The sequence below is a fragment of the Pogonomyrmex barbatus genome, unplaced genomic scaffold (genome assembly GCF_055798465.1).
Source record: "Pogonomyrmex barbatus isolate J1 unplaced genomic scaffold, ASM5579846v1 scaffold2, whole genome shotgun sequence".
Taxonomy (NCBI): domain Eukaryota; kingdom Metazoa; phylum Arthropoda; class Insecta; order Hymenoptera; family Formicidae; genus Pogonomyrmex; species Pogonomyrmex barbatus.
This window is the reverse complement of record NW_028297116.1, coordinates 8,537,049-8,559,965: the sequence shown is the minus strand read 5'-3', so window position 1 is coordinate 8,559,965 and position 22,917 is coordinate 8,537,049. Positions and strand designations below refer to the sequence as shown.

At 33.2% G+C, this 22,917-nt stretch overlaps 7 protein-coding genes across 11 annotated transcripts; 3 read left to right on the top strand and 4 right to left on the bottom strand.

Annotated features, from left to right (window-relative positions):
• Positions 1-97: 97 nt before the first annotated feature.
• Positions 98-7,884, bottom strand: LOC105427609 (uncharacterized). 2 transcript variants are annotated; one of them, XM_011639429.3, is made up of 12 exons: positions 7,571-7,884; positions 6,068-6,950; positions 5,820-5,908; positions 5,540-5,740; positions 5,422-5,457; positions 4,930-5,169; positions 4,580-4,740; positions 4,026-4,487; positions 3,602-3,924; positions 3,389-3,492; positions 1,914-3,251; positions 98-1,831 (listed from the first exon to the last, which is right to left on the bottom strand). In XM_011639429.3, exons 1-12 carry the CDS (start codon positions 7,688-7,690, stop codon positions 1,628-1,630), a joined length of 4,161 nt encoding a protein of 1,386 aa, XP_011637731.2. In that variant the 5' UTR covers positions 7,691-7,884; the 3' UTR covers positions 98-1,627. The 2 variants fall into 2 exon arrangements, with proteins under 2 accessions (XP_011637731.2, XP_011637732.2); XM_011639430.3 differs by lacking the exon at positions 5,422-5,457.
• A 1,569-nt stretch (positions 7,885-9,453) lies between these two features.
• Dtd (D-aminoacyl-tRNA deacylase) lies at positions 9,454-10,464 on the top strand. Of its 2 annotated transcripts, XM_025218404.2 has the most exons (4): positions 9,454-9,578; positions 9,790-9,880; positions 9,954-10,186; positions 10,278-10,464. In XM_025218404.2, the coding sequence occupies exons 1-4, from the start codon at positions 9,536-9,538 to the stop codon at positions 10,409-10,411; spliced, it is 501 nt and encodes a 166-aa protein (XP_025074189.2). In that variant the 5' UTR covers positions 9,454-9,535; the 3' UTR covers positions 10,412-10,464. The 2 variants fall into 2 exon arrangements, with proteins under 2 accessions (XP_025074189.2, XP_088933763.1); XM_089077637.1 differs by lacking the exons at positions 9,954-10,186; positions 10,278-10,464 and having other exon boundaries at positions 9,790-9,884.
• Positions 9,454-13,566, top strand: GCC88 (GRIP and coiled-coil domain containing 88 kDa). 2 transcript variants are annotated; one of them, XM_011639434.3, is made up of 10 exons: positions 9,454-9,578; positions 10,805-10,922; positions 10,995-11,101; positions 11,165-11,329; positions 11,389-11,534; positions 11,674-11,908; positions 11,997-12,309; positions 12,400-12,710; positions 12,786-13,249; positions 13,330-13,566. In XM_011639434.3, the coding sequence occupies exons 2-10, from the start codon at positions 10,853-10,855 to the stop codon at positions 13,493-13,495; spliced, it is 1,977 nt and encodes a 658-aa protein (XP_011637736.2). In that variant the 5' UTR covers positions 9,454-9,578; positions 10,805-10,852; the 3' UTR covers positions 13,496-13,566. The 2 variants fall into 2 exon arrangements, with proteins under 2 accessions (XP_011637736.2, XP_088933761.1); XM_089077635.1 differs by lacking the exon at positions 9,454-9,578 and adding an exon at positions 10,048-10,186.
• Positions 13,503-15,214, bottom strand: LOC105427611 (dnaJ homolog subfamily C member 17). 2 transcript variants are annotated; one of them, XM_089077636.1, is made up of 8 exons: positions 15,080-15,214; positions 14,821-14,949; positions 14,533-14,700; positions 14,234-14,443; positions 14,072-14,152; positions 13,890-13,976; positions 13,782-13,827; positions 13,503-13,700 (listed from the first exon to the last, which is right to left on the bottom strand). In XM_089077636.1, the coding sequence occupies exons 1-7, from the start codon at positions 15,149-15,151 to the stop codon at positions 13,789-13,791; spliced, it is 786 nt and encodes a 261-aa protein (XP_088933762.1). In that variant the 5' UTR covers positions 15,152-15,214; the 3' UTR covers positions 13,503-13,700; positions 13,782-13,788. The 2 variants fall into 2 exon arrangements, with proteins under 2 accessions (XP_088933762.1, XP_011637735.2); XM_011639433.3 differs by having other exon boundaries at positions 13,782-13,976.
• Positions 15,215-15,528: 314 nt separating this feature from the next.
• Positions 15,529-18,160, top strand: BckdhA (Branched chain keto acid dehydrogenase E1 subunit alpha). Its single transcript, XM_025218405.2, has 8 exons — positions 15,529-15,634; positions 16,070-16,231; positions 16,550-16,745; positions 16,816-16,977; positions 17,104-17,248; positions 17,325-17,528; positions 17,629-17,892; positions 18,001-18,160. The coding sequence occupies exons 1-8, from the start codon at positions 15,578-15,580 to the stop codon at positions 18,080-18,082; spliced, it is 1,272 nt and encodes a 423-aa protein (XP_025074190.2). The 5' UTR covers positions 15,529-15,577; the 3' UTR covers positions 18,083-18,160.
• On the bottom strand, positions 18,104-19,406 carry mRpL17 (mitochondrial ribosomal protein L17). The gene is made up of 3 exons (XM_011639432.3): positions 19,147-19,406; positions 18,408-18,618; positions 18,104-18,332 (listed from the first exon to the last, which is right to left on the bottom strand). Exons 1-3 carry the CDS (start codon positions 19,339-19,341, stop codon positions 18,199-18,201), a joined length of 540 nt encoding a protein of 179 aa, XP_011637734.1. The 5' UTR covers positions 19,342-19,406; the 3' UTR covers positions 18,104-18,198.
• A 333-nt stretch (positions 19,407-19,739) lies between these two features.
• mge (translocase of outer mitochondrial membrane 22 homolog mge) lies at positions 19,740-21,655 on the bottom strand. The gene is made up of 3 exons (XM_011639435.3): positions 21,367-21,655; positions 20,831-20,936; positions 19,740-20,722 (listed from the first exon to the last, which is right to left on the bottom strand). The coding sequence occupies exons 1-3, from the start codon at positions 21,478-21,480 to the stop codon at positions 20,517-20,519; spliced, it is 426 nt and encodes a 141-aa protein (XP_011637737.2). The 5' UTR covers positions 21,481-21,655; the 3' UTR covers positions 19,740-20,516.
• Positions 21,656-22,917: the final 1,262 nt, after the last annotated feature.

Here is a 22,917-nt window from a genome sequence, read left to right as displayed (position 1 = left end):
CCCTTTACAAGAATTACAATTTTCCTTCAATTGCCTTAATGAGACACTTAACACACACAAACACAAGGTTATAGAAGTGAAATAATGTAACAGTACATTTCGACAGCGACATAAATTCTTTATTACAAAAAATAAATTAATTCACTCTACATACAAAAATACAATAACTAATTAATATTAATAATACTTCTCTATGTCCAGTGATGACACTGGTGAACTAATGTTACCTATTTTAAACATACGACACGTGATCCATCAACGTCGGAAAATCCTACCAAGATCTTTCACGTTAAAAGATATACACAGAGATTTGATTTATTTATATTATACTCCGCGATCTTTATAAGCCGATACGTAATTGGCCATTTTCTGAGATTGCACACAATTGCATAATAAAATAAGTAAGTAGATAGATAGAGAGAGAGAGAGAGAAAGAGAGAAACAAGTAGTTCAATCGATTTATGGCGTCTTGTTTTCTTTCTTTTTTTTTTTTTGATTAAATGTTTCAATTTTTCAATAAAAAAAAGATAAAAATACGCTTTAAATCTAATTATTACAATTACTTAAATTTTAAGTCATTTTCAAAACTAAAAATAGATCAATGTAGATCTTTGTTACTCAGTCCTGCTGTTTAACATGTTAAATGTTTCATACAATTTAAATTTCATCTAGTCAACGAATCATACACAAATTTCATATAGTATGGATCGTATTTGTACAATCTTGATATTATTTGTGTTCCTCTTAGCGCGCTGTGTTATACAAGACAAACAAATGTGTAATATTTGAGGATAAATATTGTTAAAATAGCGAGATAAGATTTCAGTTAGATGGAAAGGGGACGAAGGGACGAAGATTTATATTTCTCTTAAATTCTATAATTTGATTTTCTCTCTTTATCACTTACTTCTATAAGAAAAGAGAGAAAAATTCAATAGAGAGATCCAGTCTTGCATGTTATGTCATTATAATGCTCAGCGAAAATACGTGACTAAAGCTTTCCCTTTTGTTCACGAGCTTTTGTGTATCGTTTCGTCTTAAATTTTTCAGACGAGTTAAAAAATTGTAATATACAATAGAATATCTCTATTCTGTTTCCCTTTATTCGAATTCCCTTTTAATTTAGAACAATTATCTCTCCTTAGTAAGCTAGAATTCTCTTACACTATTACCATTTGTTACGTGACCGTATGATATATGAATGAGAAAAAATAAATAAAAAGGGAATTCAATCCCGAAGATTCTTCAGAATAGAGATTCTATCGTACAATATTGATTAACGTAAAAAATCAGTTCCTACCGACTAATAATATGCATGTTATTATATTATGATTAATCAGATAATTGTACTTCACATGTTTATAGCTTTAGAGCTACATTAGCGTCCACTGCTTTGTTGAGACTCAAGATTGGCAAGCAAACGCGGTAATAAATTTTACCAGTATTATGATTCATTTTACTTACATAATTGGTCCCTAACGTAAAACTCCGCTAATGAACTTGTTGTACAATAATGTGCTTTAAATTAAAGACAAAGAAGGTATCTAGCCTCTGTAACTACCACTTTATCTTAGCCGGGAAGAAAGCTATATTGCATAATACATTTAAAAAATACTTAGTACGTACTTCAACATTTATCTTTGTACTTCAGTGTAAGTCGCATTTGTTCCATTTTTCCGGCATGCTGATTCTCAAACTTTTTAACTTTCGCGGCATACTGCTCATCGTGCGCCAGAAAGTTTTGTTGTACTTCTTCGATGGCCTTTTTGTATCCTTCCTCGATACGTTTACATTCATTCGACAGAAACTCCCGATTTGTTTGCGCATATTTCTTGAAATTCAAACGCGTCATATTTAATACAATATATCTTTCGTATGGAAATAATAAACAGATAATCCACAATTATACGTACCTTATAATTATCTGCAGTATCTTTCGCACTTTTATATTTGTGCTTCAACAAATGTAGATCGTTCTGCATGCGTTCCTTCTTATCGTTTAATATCTTGATCTCATTGTTCAATTCAATCTCGGTGGATTTTAATTTTTGTATCTCGTCGTCCTTTTCTATCTCCTTAGCTTTACTCTCTTTAAGTTCAGCGATCCATTTTGTCATCATCTGAGCCATGCAGTTTCTATCATCCTCAATTTGATCCTCCTTCTTCTTCAAATCTATCTCTAATTTATCAATCTGCACCTTTCGCGCTTGAAGCTCTCGAGTGCAAATCTCCAGTTTGTCTGCTATGATTTGACTGATTCGATTGATCTGATTAGCCTTTACTTTCTCCGCTTTTATTGCTTTTTGCAAAGTTTCCAGCTCCTGGTTTTTCTCGTTGCATTTCGTTTGTAAATCCAATACGATAGTTTTATATTTTTCCTCCAATTCCTCCAGTTCCTTTCTATTGTGCTCTCCAATTCCTCTGAGTTCCTTCGCTACTCTTTGTTCCATCTCTTCCCGCACTTCCTTTGCCATAATCTCCTTCATCTTTTGAAAGTCCGTACTATCACCCGTACTGCGAGGAGACAGATTCAATTCCGCGGATACCTTATTTTGGCTTTTGACATATTGCTCGAATTGTTTGGCTTGATTTCGCAATTTCAACACCAGTTGATCTCTCTCGTCTTTTATCTTTTCAAAATCCTTCAACAGTCTACTCAGTTTTTCGTCCTTGCTTCGTAAATCATGCTCGAACTGTTGTATCCTCTGTTCCAATGATTCGTTTGTACGTCCTTCTTTTGAGCTATTCAGCCTGGATAATTGTGCAACTAAATCTTTGTAACGAGAGAGTTCCTTCTCTAACTCGCTCTTTGATGTGCTTTCATCATTTTTCCGTAACCTTCCTTCAAAACTGCTAACTTTCCTTCTCACGTCGAAAAGTTCTGTTTCCAGCACAGAAATCTTTTCTTTACAAGTGTTTCTTTCGCTGAGCAGACTGTCACATTGATTTTTCAGTGTCTCGTTCTCCGCTTGGAATCGCACAATCTTCAACTTTACGTCATCTGAATCTTCCAACTTCGCGGTACGTTTTAGATTTAATAATTCCAAATCTAATTTGGAAACTTTTGCAAGAAGATCCTTTTTTTCACTGACGACTTTCTCGTATTTTTTCTTCCACGATTCCTGCGCAATCTCCATTTGTGCTATTTTCAATTTAGCATCGTCCAATTCGGTTTGATAATCGGATAATTTTTTCTGTTCTTGCACAGCGATTTGAAGCTTTTCTTCTAAACGTTTGCAATCTTCCTCCAGCTATTACGAAACGGAAAAATATTATTTAGAACCATGAGTAATATTTTTAAATTAAAGTATAATTAGATATAAAAACCAAGTATAAAATGTCCACGTACAATTTTAAAGTTTTGAAATTTATAAAGATTTATTTATACCTGATTAATTTTTTCTAGGTGTTCAGAACAATGATCTGGTAAAAGAAAACTTATTTCTTGATTTGGATGTGCATTTCTAAGTTCGTGTAAAGCTTCTTCTTTCGCTAAGAAAATAAAATATCGATTAGATTAAAATAAATTTTCCTTTTAAAATATTTATCATATTTTCCACATAAAGTATTTTGCCTATTGCCTTTCTAATTCAATACTTACCTCTTTCTATTTCTGAATGTATCTTTCTTACATGATCCTCCTTCTTTCTTCTTTCGTACATTAAATCTTTTTCCAGTTCAATTATTTTACTCTTGAAGTCTTCGCATTCCTTAGTCAATTTATTACACAATTTATTCTGCGTTTGCAATTCATTCTCCAACTTTTCCACGTTTTTGTGTTGAGATTCCATTGTTGTATATTTATTTTTCAGCATTTTAATTTCATGTTTATGTTCATTTATTAATTGTTCTTTCGTTCCGCAGACGTCTATGTACAATTCTTTTACACGATCTAACTCTTTTTGTGTTTGCTCTAATTGTACGCTAGAAATAGAAACTTTATTTATAATATTGCGCAACTTATTAATAACATTTTTACTAAATTAAGTAGAAATTAAAAGCAAACAAAAATAGCTAATTCTTACGATAATTGTACTATTTCCATTTGTGCTTCTTGCTTCACTCTTTCCACAGCTTTAGCGTGTATCTCTAAGTATTCTTTATTATATTCATCAATAACTTCTTTTTCTTGTTGCTCCATGGTTTCCTGATGCATTTTTTTAAGTTGTTCTTGATTAACAGCTAAAGCTTCCTCTAATTTTTGTTCTAAATTAATCTTCTCATCACGCATCAATTCATATTGTTTCTTCACATCGTTTAAATGATCCGAGAGTTTCTGTATTTTAGCGTTTGCTTTTAAAGCCTCATCTGTTAATACAGATCTCAATTCCTGCTCTAATTCATTAATTCGCTTGGCGTATTGTGCCGATTCCTGTCGACACGTGTCAGCTAATATCAAAGCTTTGTTCAATTCTTTCTCTTTCTGTGATAGAGTATTCTCTAAACGATTTATTTCTTTCCTTTTTACAGCTTGACCAGCTATACATCTAAACAAAAATAACAACATGAAAAATAAACAGAATGATTAGCACAATATCTAGTAAGAAATAAGATTAAATGGGAAGTTTAAATGATCTACCTTTGTAGTTCACCTCTCAATTTATTTGTGATGTCATCAACGGGTTTCGATTTTGATTTATTATAAAGTTCGCCTAATTTCATCTGTCTGATTGAATCAGATTCATCCTCTAGTAACGAATCGTATTGTGCTATATCGCTTTTCGCTACCTCCAATTTGTTCTGTTAATTAACAAAGATTTTATTACTAAATCAATATTTCACACACACACACACACACACACACACACACACACACACACACACACACACACACATGCGCGCGCGCGCGCGCACATGTGAATATATATATATATATATATAATCAATTTTTAATCCACATTAAAAAAATAAAATTAACATAGAAGTTACCTGCAACTCTTGTATGTTTTTATGTAGCTCCTCTTTTTCTTGGATCAACATTTTTACTTGTGCTTGTAACTGCATCACCTGCTGAGCGTTATTAGTGGCCATGAGATTGCGACATTGAGTTTGACTGTCTTGCAATGCTTGCGCCAATCGATTCATGGTGTCACCCTTCTCCACCATAAGAGCCTCATGTGCTCTTCGCGCGTCATCCAATTTGTGTTCAAGAACAACACATGATGTTTCCTATTAAAAATTAAACAAATTACATTTAATAAAATTAAATCTAACTAACTATGTTGTACATAAATATGCAAAGCAATTTTTATAAAATAAAAACAAAAAGATATAATACATAAAAATGTACACTATACCTATGCATATAAAATGTACACTATACTTATGCCAAAGTGTAAGCTATAAAAAAACACGATAAAAAAAAATATAAATTTTGCAATCATGCAACTGCAAAGATTAATAGAATTAATAGAGACTTGCCCAAACACTATTGTTGCTGGTATCCTTTTTGAGCAGCTATAGCAAATATGATTATAGAAAGAATATATATATGTAAAAAGTAATGAATAATTTAAACAAAGAATTCGCGAGATAATACCTTGGTGTTTAATTTGTCGGTGAGAACGTCTATCTGAGTTTGCATATTTTTCATTTCCACCGCATGCTTTTCCTGCGCTTGTTTTAAAAACTTTTCCTGTGTCTTGTCATTTGATTGCAACACCTGTGTTCTTTCCAATACAGCGATCTTCTGTTGCAAATCTATGACAGAGCCCCTTGCAATATTTAATTCTTCCGTTATCTATAAAAACAATATATCGTTGATGTCGACAAATCTAATCAGAATCAAAATAAAGTGCAAATATACATATACATCTTACATTTTGATTTGTCTTTTCCAAAACTGCATTTCTTTCTTTCAGAGATTCCATTTGCATTTGCAGATCAGTTATCTCGGCCTTGGCATCAACTGAAAAAAAGATAAGAAAAAAATTGAAAACTTGAAATAAACTGATAGAACACACATCTATATCGCAAAATATTACAGTTCTTGGTTTATTTAATATTGTTAATAATTAATATCAATATCCTTAAAAATTCTCTGATTTGACAATCTTTTCATCTTTACCTAATGCCTCTTGGGCTTGATTCCTTGATAAGTTTGTTCTTTCAACTTCTGCCTGCAATAACATCAATCTTCTACTCATTTGGGCCTTCTCGTCCTCTTTTTCCAGCTGTAGCTGTTGCAGCTGTTCTGTCAAATGATTAATCTCCTTCATTCTAACCATATACATTACTTCCAACTGTTCTTTGCTATTTAATTCTGTTGTTTTATATGCTATATCATCGTCCATTGGCCTGCCATTCGGACTAGTCTTATAGCAATGATTCATGTGATCCGAAGTAACATTGTCGCCTCCACCAAACTCATGAATCTGTTTATTTTGTACATTATTTTCATATGAGTCATTAATACCATTATTGGAGTATTTCTTGGGTATGTGAGTATTGTAATGATTGGATGGTGTCTCATAATTATAAGGATAATTCTCGCCAAATGTGCATTCGTCAGCCAACTGTAGGTGCATTTTGCGAGGATATTCGATTGGCGGTTTCGCCAATTCGTATGGCGTTTCCAGCGTGGTGTTATTGCTGTCATTTAATCTGTTATTACCGTACGGTGTATGTCTATACAAATCAAAGTCGGATTGTATGGTCCCACCGCCAGTCTCAGAGTCAGATCTGTGATTTGTTATCACGTCGCGATCATAATTGTTCAGATTCTCCACGCGATCGTAATTATTCAGATTTTCCATCCGGTCATAGACACCAAGTTCCTTCTGCAGATGCACCGCTGCCATCTGAGCTTTGGCTGGAGTATCCAGGCCAGAGTTGACCACCGTATCGGTATGATCAGTGTCTCTGGTATTGTCATCCTGATAATGACTACTATTAATAGAACTGGCATCATCGTCCAAATCATCAAATTCTTTGTCTAGGCGATCCTGAATCTGAAAAGATAAAAAAGAATACATTACCAAAATTTCCTTTGTATTTCTTTTTTTAAGCCTGTTCTTTATTTCTGTCCCTTTTTTCACTTTCTTCAAACATATATTTATTTTAAGTATAATAAGGATTCAACTCAAAATCTTTCTTTTTGTAAAGTTTTGTAAAATTCTTGAAAATCTCATGCATTTCCACAATCCTACCTATCATAACAAATATATATCACATTAATATATTAACTTTCCTAACAAAAAAATCATGCATTTAAACACTTCATCTCTCCATTTTCATTAGTTCCATTTTCATTCAGTTTAGCATAATAGTAAAACCATTTAATGGAGAATCTCTATACATGGACTTCATATATTGTTTTCTCCTAGCATAGAGAGGACAGTCTTAAATTAAAAAATTCTCTTGCATTCAAATTTTATACGGTGGGCCTTGTTTAAGAATTTCCACCTTCTCTGCAAAGAACAGAGAATAATATCTGAGCAGAGAATAATGATACATGAAAAATCCCTTCTTTTTCATAGTGAAAAAAATCCTACATAAGAGTAAAATTTCTGAATGCACAAATATGTTTTCCGGATGGAGTTTCCTTCCGCGGGAATCAAGGCGGCGTTACCTCCTCATTGAGTCGCCTCTTGTCCTCCTGCTCCTCGTCCTCCTCGAGTCCTTGCCCCACCGCGTTCAGCTGTATACTCTCTGAGCCCTGAAACAGGCTCAGCCCCGGGCCCGTCTCCATGCCCCGGTACCGGGCTTAAAAGCTCGCTCGTGGCCCCGAGCTCACGACGGACGGCGGTTCGCACGACTCACGGACGACGTGTTTGTTGTGCGCAGCATATTTTTGTTTATAACACCATAACCTAGACGCAACAAGTGGGTCACAGGGCGCGTGTATATATACATATATATATACACACGCGCGCGTTATTACGCCACAGCGACGGTGGCGACGGCGAGCCCCGCTATCGCGTCGCGATGACGGGGATTACTGGAGGGCACGACGCGTCGCGACGCGTACATCCCTCGCGGGAATCGACGAGTGATCGGCGACGATGACGGCGAGCGTTGTGAATGACGCTACTACCGTTGCTACCGCGGACGCTGCTACGACGCGAGCCCGTGGCGCGATTTATTTATACACACGTCGTATATATACCGCGCACATACGCAAGAGTCCCAGGAACGCGCGCGCGCTTGTAAACAATCCGCGGAGAGTGAACTGGTGGCTGTGTGGCGGGCAGTGCCGTAGGAGGAGGCCCGTACCAACGGAAATGAGCTCCCGCGACTGTCGTTCGATCCCCGATTGGCCGCTGCGGGCAGTTATCACCAGTTATCACTAGAGCGCGCGCCGCCCATTTAGCGGCCCACCTTCACTCTCCTCCGCTCGGCTCGGCGCGTTTAGCGCGACTATTGTTCGTCTAATGTGATGTAGATGATATGATGTAGTACAGAGCATGAACCTATTTTTACTGTTTTTAACTTAAAAATTTGTTTCGTATAGGTAAGGAAAACGGCAATATAATCGATTTTTAGATTTGATTCAAGGTATCGATTTATTTATATTTCAGGTTCTATTTAAAAATATAGCTTTGAGCTGCTACATCGGAAGTTAATAGTAACGGGACATAGAGCGCGATATTAAGCAATTGTTTCGAATTTATAAATATAAATTCAAGAAAAATGAAAAATTATAAGATTCTGTCTGTCGAGCAATGCCAGCTATTATTTCATTGTTTGAAACTTATCTCGACTTATTATATTGATCAGTTAAAAATTCAATTTACACACGTAATATTTTGTTTGTGGCAGTCGATCGAGAAGAAGATTGTAAAAAGAAACGTATTAATTTGTTAAGAAATTTAACAGAATGATTTGAAGTTTGACATAAATTCAAGATGAGTTTTGCATCATTAATAATTATTAATGAAAATAATTCCTAATTAATGAAAATAATTCCTTATAGTTCCTTATAGTTCAGAACCTGGATTATTTCTTTGGAAGGAAAAGAAATTTATTTGTCAATAAAATTTAAACAATTTACTTGTTAATTATCTATGCTTGACTTATATTAGCCCGTTTATTCTCTTTATATATAATTTTAATATCGAAAATTTCTTATCAGCTTTTTATTTCATTTATTTATTTGTACTAAATAATCGATTAATGCCTAATGAACGAGGGAACTTAAATCTAAATTCGAAGAGAAAAAAGAAACAAACATTATTGGCGAAAATTATTCTTTTAATTATTTTTTTGTCTTTTCTATTATTTTTCTTATAACAGAAACTTTAGAAAAACAGAAATTTTAGAAAAAAAAAGAAATTAATATGGAACATATCTGGACATATTTTATACATAATTATATATATTTATACTATTATGTATTTATATTTATATGTTATATAAAGAATTTTTTGCCGGGAATGATCACACGACGCTCTCTGCACTTTCTCTAATATCATTTTGAGAACCTCTGCTTTGCGCATGCTGCATTACTAACAGCTATTAACCACTGCAAGAGGAAAGGAGATATTTATCAGATGTAACGTGGGATTGTGGACGTCGTGATTGAGCAGCCTTTGACATGAAAGCCGTAATACAGCGAGTGTCGAAGGCTTCGGTTTCAGGTAAATCTTGCAGGTTGGACGTGCACTTTCTATTGACATTTATGAGTTTCTAAATCTGCATTCGTCTTGACAACATACTTACCGTATGTCTGACGGATACAGTAGAGGTATCAATGTATTTGCGATTTTCGCGATGCAGATTGATAAGAAGTAATTCGAATCGAATGAGAACCTGTTCGACGATAGTTAAGATCCAAGTGTAATTTTTCAGTTGACGGTGAGATTGTTAGTTCCATCGGGAACGGACTATGTGTATTAATCGGTATGAAGAGAGACGACGGAGTGGCAGATATGAAATACATGTAATGAAGCGATATTAATGAGTACAACTACGTGTGTTTTTGTACCGTTTGAACATCAATTTTTTTGTCGTAGTGTGAGAAAGATACTGAACACTAGAATTTTTGATGATAAGGGTAAAAAATGGAGTGCCAGTGTAGTGGACAAAAAATATGAGATATTGTGCGTTAGTCAGTTCACATTGTACCATGTATTGAAAGGCAACAAGTTGGACTTTCACAGAGCGATGCCTGCACAGGAATCAGAACCCTTTTACATGAATTTTCTTGCTGAGCTTCGTAAAGCCTACAATCCAGAATTAATCAAAGGTAATATAATTAAAATCCAGTATGAATTCGTGATTCATTCTTTTACATTTTGCTTAACGGAGCAAACTGAAATTTTGACAAACTTGTATAGATGGCAAGTTCGGTGCGATGATGGAAGTTTGCATACAGAATAGTGGGCCAGTGACATTAGAAATAGAATCCTCAACTAAGCTAACTTGCAATGATGATGCTGAAAATGCAGAAAACAAGAGAATATCTGATTAAGTCAAATCTGTATTATATATTGTAACAAACTAATAAACTCATATTGAATATAATGTATTGTAATATTTATTTAACCCAGTCATTTTAAATCAATCTGCTTTAAAATCTAAATTAGAGAAATTCTTAATTAATATTTTTATATATAATATAAAAAGCTAAACACAAATAAATGTAAACATGTGAAAAGCATAACTTATATAATAGCATACAAGAATTGCTTATATTAATAATTTATTTTTAGATACAATTTGAATAATTTTTATTTGAATATTTCTTAATGTATGATTTATGCTTTTTGATATATTTTTAATTACATAGTGTTATAAACATTTAGGATAATTAAACTGATCAAAATTAGAATATCTTATAATATTTTTTGCAATTTTGTTTCAGATGCTGACTAGCAGATTGTGCTTAATAATTTGCATTTAATAATCAACAATGGCAACTTCCGAAGAGAAAAAGTCCATTATGCAAAATGAGAATAGCAAATCGGGAGAAGAAGCTCAAGGTACAGATGTTTATTTGAATACATTTAAAAGAATTATTTAACATATTATTTTATAAAAAAATTTTACTTTAGATAAGGCTGTAGAGATTGTAGAAAAAAATACAGAAGACACAAATAGAGCTAAGTCCAAATTAGACAAATCATCCACTTCTAAAAATGAATTTATTAATCAACGACAGGTACAGTAACTTTTTTCATAAGATCAATGGCATATTCCTCTAATTTTATTCTTATAATTTTAGACACGTGAAAGTCAGACAGATCCCGAAGATACGGAAAGTATAGAGCAATTAAAAAATCAATTAGGCACATTAATGAATCAATTAGCCACTCTATCGGCAGAAAAGTCAAAAATGGAAGCTAACTTTCAAATCGATAAAAAGCAATTGAGAAGCGAACGTGACGAGGTAAGAAGAGAAATCCGACGTTTATCCTCAAAATTATTTAATTGAGTTAATGATTGCAGTGTGAAAAAGTAATTAAGGATCTGAAAGATAGACTGAAGAAGGCTCAAAGTGTCAATCATTCCGAAATTGAGCATGTAAAGTGCAAATTAATCATGGAGCGGCACGACAGAGAGAAAGAACGTGCCGACTTCGTCAAAAGAATAAAGTATATTAATAACGTGAATTTTTCTAATTATATGAAATTAATACAATATACCTACGTAATTTGCGAATATTAATATTAATGATCTTTGTTACATATTTATGGACTGTATGAGATAAATCCATGAATGATATTTTTGCAGGGAACTGCAGAAGTTAGTATACGAGGAGCAACGCAACAAAGAACAGTTGGAAGGACAATTGAAAACGCATCTTGCAAATAAGACGCAATGCAAGATTCTCGAAGCCGAACTAGAGATTACCAAGACCAAACTCAAACAGGCCGAAGAAGCGGCGAAAGAGACCCCGCCGATTCTTCTTTCCTTACAAACTGAGATGGCCGTAATGAAAAAGCAACACTTGAATGCGATTCGTGAGGTAAAGATAATTCGTCAAGAATTATTTTAGTTTATTGTATAATAAAATCATCAGATGTAATAAAGTTAAATGATATATCTTAATGAAGGAACAAAAACGAGCTGCCGCTGCAGAACAACAAGCGAGAGGATCAGTTATCATACACGAAACGAGAGTAGCCGGTTTGGAGGCGCGATTAGCTGAACTATCTGAGATTGTTGGAGGCTATGATAGACTGAGGCAACAAGACCAATTGGCTATTCAGAAGTTGAAAGACCAGTTGGCTGCTTTGCAGAACACCGAACACAACGAAATTGTAACGTCGAACAATCACCCGGAGGAAATTATTTCCAAGATAAAAATTCTGTATACTCGTTTACTGGATCTTGACAATAAAAAGAAGGATTCGGCCTATGTAAAATGTAAGTGAAATATCAAAGATGAAATATGAAATAAGAATTTGAGTAAATAACTTAATTACTTAAATTACTTAATGTGTATTTTGTATTTAGCGTTATTAGATAGTTTGGATCTGCGGGATGAACATCTCGATTATAAGGAGAAATACGATACGCTTCTACAAGAATTCGAGGACTACAAGCATCAGACAACGCGTATGTTTAATATGTCGTCTAATGTACTTCGTAGTAACCAACAACAAAGACATAATTTGTCTTTGACGCATGATAAGGATCATGATAAAACTCAATTAAACTTGCTTAAAGTCCATAATAGTAATTTAGAGGAAAGAATACGTACGATTAACAATGAAATGTTAAATAAAGAGAGAGCTTTGCAGGAGCAATTGGAGTATCAACAAAAGGTAATTGTTTCAATAATAAAATAATTTCAAAAAAATGAAAAAAGAATAAAAGAAATAAGCAATCCATGTTCTCAGTTGTTTCAAGAAGAACGCTCGAAATTGGAACACACGTTGCATCAAAAAGATAACGAATATCGTAATAGAATATCCACATTGGAACAACAGTTATTGCGACAAAGAGAGAGATCCATGGCTCTTGTGGAGGAAAAAGATAAAGAGATACTGACCCTAAAGGCATCATTTCGCGCATTCCTACCTAACAAAGAGACTGCTGCTGCAATGGAAAATAAGATGCATTTGAAAAGATATGAGAGTACCATTGAACCAGTTACCGATTTAGTAACAGGATTATTGACGAACGATAGTCCTCCGATATTGCATTATACTCAAGAATTAGCCAGGAAAGAGGTGCAAGTGTCATCATCAAGGAAAAAGATTCTGGAATTAGAGGCAGCATTGAGAGAACAGCAAAGGGAAATGCTTCACATGAAAGAACAGCAACAGGAAGAGATTAAAAAACTGAAAGTGCATATCATTAGGTAATCGATATTATTAAGACTTTTATATAAAAAGTAAATATTTTATATGCGTGGAATCAACAAAAAGATTTGTATTACAGGTTGGAAGCATGCAAGTCAAGAGAAGGTGCCAATTTAGAATATTTGAAGAACGTATTTATAAATTATTTAACGACAAACGATGCGTCGAGTAAACGGCATATGTTAAACGCTATCTCAACAGTATTGCGTTTTACACCTGATGAGCTAAGTAAAATTAAACATTAAGGATAGATATTTTTACTATAAATATATTTCTCATATAGAAAAAAATAAATATACACACAAAGGGATATAAATTATGTCGATACCCGAATTAATTTTCATCTTGCGCCTTCAATTCCTCTATGAGCCGTTTGCGTTCTTCTGCTCTCCTTAGATTAGTTAATACAGAACTTTCAAATTCTGCGTCCGACAGTCTTGGCTGTTGTGTCTATAACGCGAGAATATCACACAAGATTTTAACAGTAATAATAACAATAAAAAAGTCCATCTTAATACAAATAATACGTACGAATATATCAGGTGCGGAAGAAAAACTGACAGACGCGCATGGTGTGCTGTTGAAATGTGCCATTGTAGGAAATGTAGGATTCTTAATATTAAAATTTGCATTACTTACAGCACCGGAACGTTTTTTTGTATCCCATAAACCATTAAGTCTTAATGGATTTTCAGCTAAACCAATCTCTGCTAGAAGCGCTGTTTCCTAAAATAAATATTTTATTAAATAATTTCATCTTGAATTCAAGAATCATGTATACATACAAGCGTATTGCATTGTCAAAAATCCAGTAAACTTACTGCTGCACTTCTAGTTCCAAATTCAACCAAGGCACTGCCTTTCTTTGTGGATGATACAACAAGAGCCGTTATGTCTCCATACTAGAAAAAAAATAAGAAATATTAAGAAAAATAATAAGAATATCTAAAATATAATTTTTGAAACTGTAGAATTAGTTTTACCTTGGAAAACATTTTATGCAAATTATCATAATTATAACCGCCACTTGTTGGATCACCAGCTTGTATCTTCCATTTGATCTTGATTCGAAAATTGCCTACATCAGATCCTGGATTCGACAAGTTGTCAAATTGATTTAAAAGTTTTCGTGTAAAGGCCATCTCTTCTTCCACTTGTTTATACCACTCTTCTTGTAATCTTTTCACTTCCGCCTGAATAATCACATATTCTATATATTTTTTCAATTCCTACAATTCCTAAACAATTATATATCTTTAAAGTAATATGGCAGGTAATATACCATCATTCTTTCTTTGTCGGATTTATTTTTAGGTGCAGGATCACATGACCTCTTATAAGCCTCCTCGCGTGCTTCTAAGTCTTCCTTCAATTTTTTTCTCTTGGCATCAAACTGTCTAACGCGTTCCTTCGCCTGCTTCCTGGCAGCAATGGCTTTGTCATACGCTGCCTTATTTCACAACATATTTTTAATAAATTAGATCAGCTACGAGACTTTCTAGAAGTCTAAGAAGAAAGGTATTTATGATAACGATGTTAATAAACTGTAAAAAAATATTGATATACCTACTCTAGCATTTTCATCCGTTAATATCTCCAGTACTCTCGAGAGTTCCTGAAATAATTCTGCGGCTCTCGGATTGTCAGGATTCTTGTCAGGATGGCATGTCAATGCTTTCTTGCGGTACGCCTTTTTTATCTGGAAGAAAAACCGCGAATGACATCAAGTCTTTTCGATTCATCGAAGAACTTCTGTTTGCGCGAATAAAAATAGTTTTTGTAAGAAACAAAACAAATTACAAACTAATAAGTAAATTAAAACCTTTTACCTCTGGCATAGAAGCCGTCGATTCCACACCGAGCAATCCATACAAATCCATCTGCATAATAGTATCCTCCATAGTATCCTCGTTATTTTTATTGAAGAATTTTTTTTTTTTTCTCTTTTCCTCCGGTTGGAGGATGTCGGATTAATTCCGACTATGTGTCTTCAACCCTAGGGTTATATAACACAGGTTTATCTAAATCCTTTATAAGTTTCTCTGTATTCTGTGATATTCTAGTTCAACTTTCTCTTTATCCACGTTTAGCCTTCTCTTTATCCCCAATAAATTGTATGACGCAACACAAAAATTCATGTGTTTTATTGAAGAACGTTTCTGTTAGGTTAACTTCTGTTAATTCTTTGGCCTGACGTATGCGTTTATATCACGTGACGTACTCGCGCGTGGACACATGCGTGACGTGCGTTATCAGCATTATCGGTTTTCAGTGCGAGAATCCCGCATGTGCGCGTCGTGCGATCACAGAGGAGACCCGAACATAAGATGATCATGAGAAACTTATTCCGAACCGTTCCGCGTTTTCGACGTGCTCTGTTACAGGTAGGTCATGCCACATATCCTACAATAAATGAATAAATGAATAAATAAATGAACAATTGTTTGCTCATTGTAATTCGTTGTAACAATATAGATTTATTAAATCATGATTCACGCATATGCTTGTGACGAATGCGTTTCGTAAACATCTTTACTTTGTGATACTTTACGATCGTATATTATAATATTACACATTTTGTAATTAATTTCTTTTTTTCTCTAGAGCAACAAAGCTAAGGAGAATATCTAAACAATAATTTATGCAACATTGAATGATTTTATTATATATATTTATACGAAGATTTTATTTATACTTATTCAAATTTTTTAATATAGCTATAAATAAATATAATTAAATATAATAAATAAAAATATAAATTAAACAAATCATTATTCTAAATATTAAATGATTTCTTCTTTTTAATATCTTATTTTTAGTTAAAACAATACAGTACTGGAACGAATGAACCGCAATTCCTGGGAATCAACAGTAACTTTACCAATAATGTTCAATTTGTCAATAGAGACAGTTATGAACCTATACCAATATATAGGATTTTGGAGCCTTCACAAAAGGTTGAATTGCCTATAGATGAAAAGGTTTGATTGTAGTAGTTATCAGAATCATATATTATATACAATTTAAGGACATATATTATATTAAATTTAAGGACATATATATTTATGCATTGTAAATCTAGTTTTAAATATGCTTCCAATTTTTTATTATCACATATATTTGTACCGAGAGAGAGAGATTCATTTCTTCATAAAAATCCTGTATAAAGAATAAAATTTTTTATAATGAAACAAAGTTTGATTTAAATTCTTGATTAAAATAAAAAAAAATAGACATGTATATTACATAATAAACCGAAATAAACTGAAGAAAAAAAAATTGAATATTGAATATTACAGTTGAACGAAACATATCTGGTGAAAATGTACCGTGATATGGTGACTATAAGTATCATGGATAAGATTCTATATGAATCACAAAGGCAAGGTCGCATCTCGTTTTATATGACGAACACAGGCGAGGAAGCAATACAGATTGGCTCCGCCGCCGCTTTGACACTGGAGGACACGATTTACGCACAATATCGCGAGGCTGGTATGAAATTAAATTGTGTATATCTATCTGCTGTTACATATATCTCAAATATTGCATATCGATGTAACAGGTGTGTTGCTGCATCGTGGATATCCATTGTTGAAGTTTATGAATCAGTGTTATGGTAATTGCGAGGACGATGGCAAAGGGAGACAGATGCCGGTGCATTACGGTTCCAAAGAATTGAATTTCGTGACTATATCGTCTCCGTTGACGACTCAACTTCCACAAGGTATTAAAAACGTTCGCAAGTAACATTCGTTTGCTGAATAGTGTCCAACAATTGTAGCTTTATTAGATGCTTCAGTTGTTGTGATCAATAATACAGAGCGTTCTGAAACAAGTTTCACTTTCGCAGCTGTGGGGGCCGCCTACGCTTTCAAGTTGGACAAAAAGAATGCGTGTGTGATTTGTTACTTTGGTGAGGGTGCAGCGAGCGAAGGCGACGCTCACGCGGCATTCAACTTCGCGGCTACTTTGTCGTGTCCCATCATTTTTTTCTGGTAATCTTTTAATAATCCTTTTTTTTCCTGTTTTTCACACAAGCTACACATCTTAATAATAAATTATTTCAATCAGTCGAAATAACGGATATGCCATCTCTACACCAGCCTTGGAACAGTTCAAGGGGGATGGTATCGCAGCCAAAGGCCCGGCTTATGGAATTAACACGATCCGAGTAGATGGCAACGATGTGCTCGCAGTTTACTACACTACAAAAAAGGCTCGGGAATTCTGTATAAAGCAGCAAAAACCCGTCCTGATAGAAGCCATGACCTACAGGTGAAGCTTGACAATTCTACTTTTCTTGCTGTAATATTGCTACAATAAATTTATAAAACAAAACTTTCGTATGGCTAATACGGTTGTAAAAATCTGTTAGACTTGGACATCACAGCACATCGGACGATTCCACAGCTTATCGATCAACCGATGAGATTGCTCAATGGAATATCCATACGCCTCTTGCCAAATTCCGTTTGTATTTGGAATCGCTTGGATTATGGTGTCAAAAGAGAGAACAGGAATTGATAGACTCTACTAAGAAGGAAATTCTTCGTGTCTTTAGTGAGGCAGAAAGCAAGTCCAAGCCACATTGGAAGAATCTGTTTACGGATGTCTATAAGGAAATCCCTGACCACATCAGGTACATTGACGTAATATATAATAATTATAAATATAATAAAATTATAATCATTAGTTTCACTTATAATCATTAGTTTCACTTTTTATAATTCATTTTATAACATTTCAGGAAACAAATGAATCTAATGGAAAAGCATATGGAGGAATTTAAAGAACATTATCCATTAAATTCTTTTACGCCTTCAAAATAAGAAAATAGAATTCACTTGTAATTGTTATATAATTTTATACGTTTATTTTAATAATATAAAGTCTTAAATTAACAAAAACATACACTGTACAAGAGCATTCTTTATATTCCTTCTCTTTATTGTTTTATATTGTCTGCTATTTCTTTGTATTTTTCCATCCTATATTCCTTCTTTGCAGCATCAAGTAATATATTATGAAGTAAATTTCGTTCATATGGATTAAATTGTTCTAATTTAGGATATATGTTACCTAACAAAGAAAAACCAATATAATTGTATGAATAAATAAAATTTTTACTTTTCAAAGAATCTTAGATGGACCTACCTCTGAGTTCTAAAATTGCCCTCTGATAGTGACCTATGGGATATACGTTCGGCGCTTTGTGAAGTTTTGTAAATGAGGTGGTATAATTCTGATATCTTGGCACAAGGACTTTGAACAGTTTGTGTATAAGTTGCTTCTCAATTATCCAGAAATTGGCCATATCCATTGTTTCCTTGTGTGTAGGTCCATGGCGTATTGCCTCAAATATCAACTATAGAATGAAAACATTATTACTATGTCTATTATAATTTGCAAAAAGAAATTAAACAAAATAATATCAAGAGCAAATTATGATAACAAGTTAAAGTTAGTAACATATTACAAAGTTAATTACACACACACACACAATCATTTATTTTTATCAATGTAAATTAATTTATATTTATAACTTATATTATAATTTATAATTTATATAATTTATAATTATAATTTATAATTTATAATTTAATATAATTTATATTGTTCTTTTTTTATTTCTAAGAATTACAAAAATATAAAGAGCAAATTAAACAAGATTAAAATTAATCTACATCGATAAAAATGAATATAAGTGAAAAATAATATCGATAACCATACAAATTAGAATTAAGACAATATAAACAAAATTATAATCAAATGTGGAGCACAAATTAAAAATTATTGACAAACACTGTCAATAATTACTCTTTGAATGCTCGTAGACAAAAAAAAAAATATATCCACGTCGTAATAAATTTCCTGAATAATCCAATACACATACTTGGTCAACATAACCTCTGGTCTCGTCGGCTTTCGGATAATTCAACTCGAGTCGTTCATATTTAATCAACGCCGTCAGAGTTTTTCGAAGTTTGTGAAGACGTCCCTCTGGACCGTCGGGATTTTTGAACTGTCGACGCGGTTTGACATTGTATTTCAATTTTGAGACCAACTTCTCAACATTCGCCTGATTCATCGTCGTCGTTATTTAACGCAGTTCTAACCAAAAATTTGATCGACGACGCTCGCAATTTAAGATCATGCGCATATCTTACGATCAACCGCATTCGCACGTGGAATTAATACTGACTGCAATCTTGTTAAATAATAGCAAATAATCTTGATTATTAAAAATTTTAATTATTATTGAGAATTATTATTATGTATAATTAATAAATTCTGTACAAGACATTATTTTTGGATTTATTAAGAATTATTTCTTCTGTATGTAAAAAAACTGCCTCAATAAAAAAATAACTTAATAGATTTTTCAAAAAACTTTTAGATTTATAATTGTACTTTTATTGAAAAACTATTTTTTTCCAAGTAATGCAAAAATTATATAATCAAGCTACTATAAAGAAGCTAATGATGTACAAGGCTATTATTATATCTTTTATTTGTTAAACTTTACAGAAATATTACACGGAAAGCCTCGATGATATGACGGAATTAAAGACACTACTCTATTATGTCTTATATTTGTTCTTTCAAAATTACAAAGTAACAGGAGAGATACACTAAAGCAATAACATGCACAGCACAATCACCGTATTTTCAGCAACAAATTATTTAGTAACTGATATAAATAATTGCATTCAATTTTCTTTTTAATAGTTTATTCACGAAGGCGAAGAGAATGACAGGGTAGTTTCTTTCTCATTAAACGAAATACTACCACAATGTCCCTCCTGCAACGCCTAATAAAATGCCACGTAATACCACAGTATGTGTTGTTCTTAGTAAAAATTACCACAGAAGGAACGATGATGTGTGCATAATATGTGCAAATATGTGAGTGTTTTGTGACCGCTGAGGCAGAGAAGACTAGACCGACGAATGTTACAATTCCATGTGTTCTCTATTGAGCGATACAAATTTATATTTACTTTGAATTTTATCTCGCGCAATTTTGTGAGAATAATTGCAATTGGATAAATTAAATTAGATAAATCATACACGCTCAATTTAATGGAATTTCCTGTTCCATAGAGATCGTTCGTTCGCGTTTGATGTACAGTCTACATGTCGCGCTATTGGACAATTGAGCGACAGATTTGAGCTATTTCTTTTTTTCTTTTTCCTTTTGGTTAAATTGGGAATTTCTGTATGTGTCCTTCTATGCATGTACGTGGAAATTTATGTGATGGCCTATCGTTGAACAGGCGGTGCCATTGGAAGACCCGAGGTATTGACACCGGATAGAGCTGTGTTAGGGCCTAAGAGGACTTGTTTCTGCTGTGTACGTTGCAGATCTTCCATTTGTGCACGCTCCATCTCAAAGATAATCGGTGCAAAGAGAATGGTGGATGAACTAAAGACCAACCATGTGGCCGAACACGAGTACGCATATAAACCTGCAAAAGTATATTTATGCAGTTTATGTATGCCTCATAAATTTCATGCTTTGTTGTATATAGTGAAAAGATATAAGCATTTCTCAAGATATCAAAGAATCATGTTACCTTTGATACATGAATATAGGCAGGTTCCAACATTATATCCAAAGTTGCGTACTGGTTCAGGGAACATTTCAGTGAGCCCTAATAACCTCTCTGCTAAGCTCTCATCCTAAGTTGAAAATAAATTAATTAGATTTCAAATAATAATACAAATTATAACGAAGAAATAGAATGAGAACTTATTCACTATTATTAAAGAAAGCAACAAAAGTATACTCGTAAGACACAAATATCATTTTAATCTTAAATAATGTAAAATAGTACACATGTATACTGATTATATGTACAATCATAAAAATTAGTCTCAATCGAGCTTGAAAGACCAGCTCTTCTTTAAATACTAAATGCTTCGTGACAATCTTCTGATATCACAAAATTCAACAAGAATAGCATCGCGAGAATATCTTTAAAATTTTCTGTGATTTATAAATCGCCGAGGTAAAAGTCACGCAAGCTCGATGAGAGAAACTATTCTGCGAATTATCTTATATAAATCATCTTTTTCTTCCCCCGATGTACAAAGATATTCTGGCCCGCACCTCTTCGTCATCGTCCTCGTCGTCGGGGAGGAGCGACTTCACCTCGGGAGAGCGCGCGTCGCTGCTGCCCATGCCGCTGTCGACCTGATGCTCCACTTCCTCAACTGAAGCCATATACACGAGGGTGAGCGTGCACACGCCCCGCTTGCCAGTTGTGTTTCAAGAATAATTCGGCCGAGGGAGGCTCTCGCTCATACGTTGAGCAAAACCAGCACGTTCACGGCACAACGAGGTTCTCTCGCATACTCTCTCTGTCTCTCTGAGAGAGCAAAAGAGTGGCGCCTCAGCCGATAACGCGCCGGTACAACGCGACTCAAGTTCCATGCATATGCGCGCGCGCGCGCGCACGCGCGCACGATACGAAGCCAGGCGGGAAGCAAACGTATATATTTCTCGTATATATTTCTGCGGCTCGAGACGAGGCATCCAGCATCGCTACCTACGTCGCCACTCCCTCGTCGAGAACAATCTCCATAATACATAGATTTTTCACGCGCGCGGGAAGCGATGAGAGCGACGGGAAAAATGAGAATTCGTCGTCGTCGAGAATGAGAATTATGTGTATGTGTTTTTGTGTGTACGCATTCTGAAGCCTCGTCGAGTTGCAAAACGCGCAGGATGCTCAAACTTACTTAGACTTTTTTTCTTTCTTTATATTATTATAAATTGACACATCATTGCCATGAGAAAAATGAATTTACATGAAATGATTATAATATATTGTTATTGAAAACATTATTACATATGTATGATTCACTAATTAAAAATAATTTATACTAATTTATTATAAATTAACGTATGTTTTATTATTTATTTATTAAAACTTATATACAGTTAACAATAATAATGTATTTTCAGGCAAAGTTACATTTATTTGATTTATATTGAGAATAAACGTAAGAATTTTTATTTAATTAAGCATTGAAATGAAATATTCTGAGATAATAAAAAAATATAATAAATTTATGTCACCTTTTATAATAATAATTATTATATTAATATATTAATATATTATATTAATATTATTAATTAATATGTTAATTAATATATTATATTAATATTATTATATTATATTAATTATAATTAAAAATATAACAATAATATATATTATATTATTATAATATAATCAGTGGATTTATTCTATTTCGATCTTTTGATCACTTTTGATTTCTTTGGTACCATTTACGTAACCATTCCATCGTATTCTTGATTGAATATCTAATATCTAATATCTCGAATACAGAAATATCAGAGTCTTTTTAAAATTAAATTAATAGATCATGAAATTAATTCAGTTATGCTAAAATTAAATTAACTTAAATTAAATTTTAATTTTAAACAGCGTTATTTAAACTATAAAATAACAATTATATAATAACATAACATAATTGTAACATAATTAACACAATAACATAATTATATAACGTAATTGTAACAATTTTTAAAAATTAGATTATCTTAAAACTATTACCAAATAAAAGAAAAAAATTTGGTTGAATATATTTGAAATAATAAGTAAAAGAGTTAAAGTTAATGAGTTAAAGTAAATGA

Bases quoted from the DNA above. Each gene is read 5' to 3' on its own strand.
- LOC105427609 (XM_011639429.3), bottom strand. From the start codon at position 7,690: ATGGAGACGGGCCCGGGGCTGAGCCTGTTTCAGGGCTCAGAGAGTATA. The intron at 5,909-6,067 runs GTAAAGATGAAA...TCTTTTTTTCAG, and splicing joins TCAAGCCCAAGAGGCATTAG to TTGATGCCAAGGCCGAGATA. The intron at 5,458-5,539 runs GTATTATCTCGC...TATTTGCTATAG, and splicing joins CCGACAAATTAAACACCAAG to CTGCTCAAAAAGGATACCAG.
- LOC105427611 (XM_011639433.3), bottom strand. From the start codon at position 15,151: ATGGAGGATACTATTATGCAGATGGATTTGTATGGATTGCTCGGTGTG. The intron at 14,444-14,532 runs GTATATTACCTG...GTGATTATTCAG, and splicing joins CCGACAAAGAAAGAATGATG to GCGGAAGTGAAAAGATTACA. The intron at 13,977-14,071 runs GTAAGTTTACTG...TATTTATTTTAG, and splicing joins TTGGAACTAGAAGTGCAGCA to GAAACAGCGCTTCTAGCAGA.
- mRpL17 (XM_011639432.3), bottom strand. From the start codon at position 19,341: ATGAATCAGGCGAATGTTGAGAAGTTGGTCTCAAAATTGAAATACAAT. The intron at 18,619-19,146 runs GTATGTGTATTG...TTCATTCTATAG, and splicing joins CCAGAGGTTATGTTGACCAA to TTGATATTTGAGGCAATACG. The intron at 18,333-18,407 runs GTAGGTCCATCT...TTTCTTTGTTAG, and splicing joins GGCAATTTTAGAACTCAGAG to GTAACATATATCCTAAATTA.
- mge (XM_011639435.3), bottom strand. From the start codon at position 21,480: ATGGCTTCAGTTGAGGAAGTGGAGCATCAGGTCGACAGCGGCATGGGC. The intron at 20,937-21,366 runs GTGCGGGCCAGA...TTTTCAACTTAG, and splicing joins ACGAGGACGATGACGAAGAG to GATGAGAGCTTAGCAGAGAG. The intron at 20,723-20,830 runs GTAACATGATTC...ATACTTTTGCAG, and splicing joins CCTATATTCATGTATCAAAG to GTTTATATGCGTACTCGTGT.
- BckdhA (XM_025218405.2), top strand. From the start codon at position 15,578: ATGATCATGAGAAACTTATTCCGAACCGTTCCGCGTTTTCGACGTGCT. The intron at 16,232-16,549 runs GTTTGATTGTAG...TGAATATTACAG, and splicing joins AATTGCCTATAGATGAAAAG to TTGAACGAAACATATCTGGT. The intron at 16,746-16,815 runs GTATGAAATTAA...TCGATGTAACAG, and splicing joins CGCACAATATCGCGAGGCTG to GTGTGTTGCTGCATCGTGGA.
- Dtd (XM_025218404.2), top strand. From the start codon at position 9,536: ATGAAAGCCGTAATACAGCGAGTGTCGAAGGCTTCGGTTTCAG. The intron at 9,881-9,953 runs GTAATGAAGCGA...TTTTTGTCGTAG, and splicing joins GTGGCAGATATGAAATACAT to TGTGAGAAAGATACTGAACA. The intron at 10,187-10,277 runs GTAATATAATTA...AAACTTGTATAG, and splicing joins CAATCCAGAATTAATCAAAG to ATGGCAAGTTCGGTGCGATG.
- GCC88 (XM_011639434.3), top strand. From the start codon at position 10,853: ATGGCAACTTCCGAAGAGAAAAAGTCCATTATGCAAAATGAGAATAGC. The intron at 12,711-12,785 runs GTAATTGTTTCA...CCATGTTCTCAG, and splicing joins AATTGGAGTATCAACAAAAG to TTGTTTCAAGAAGAACGCTC. The intron at 13,250-13,329 runs GTAATCGATATT...TTTGTATTACAG, and splicing joins CTGAAAGTGCATATCATTAG to GTTGGAAGCATGCAAGTCAA.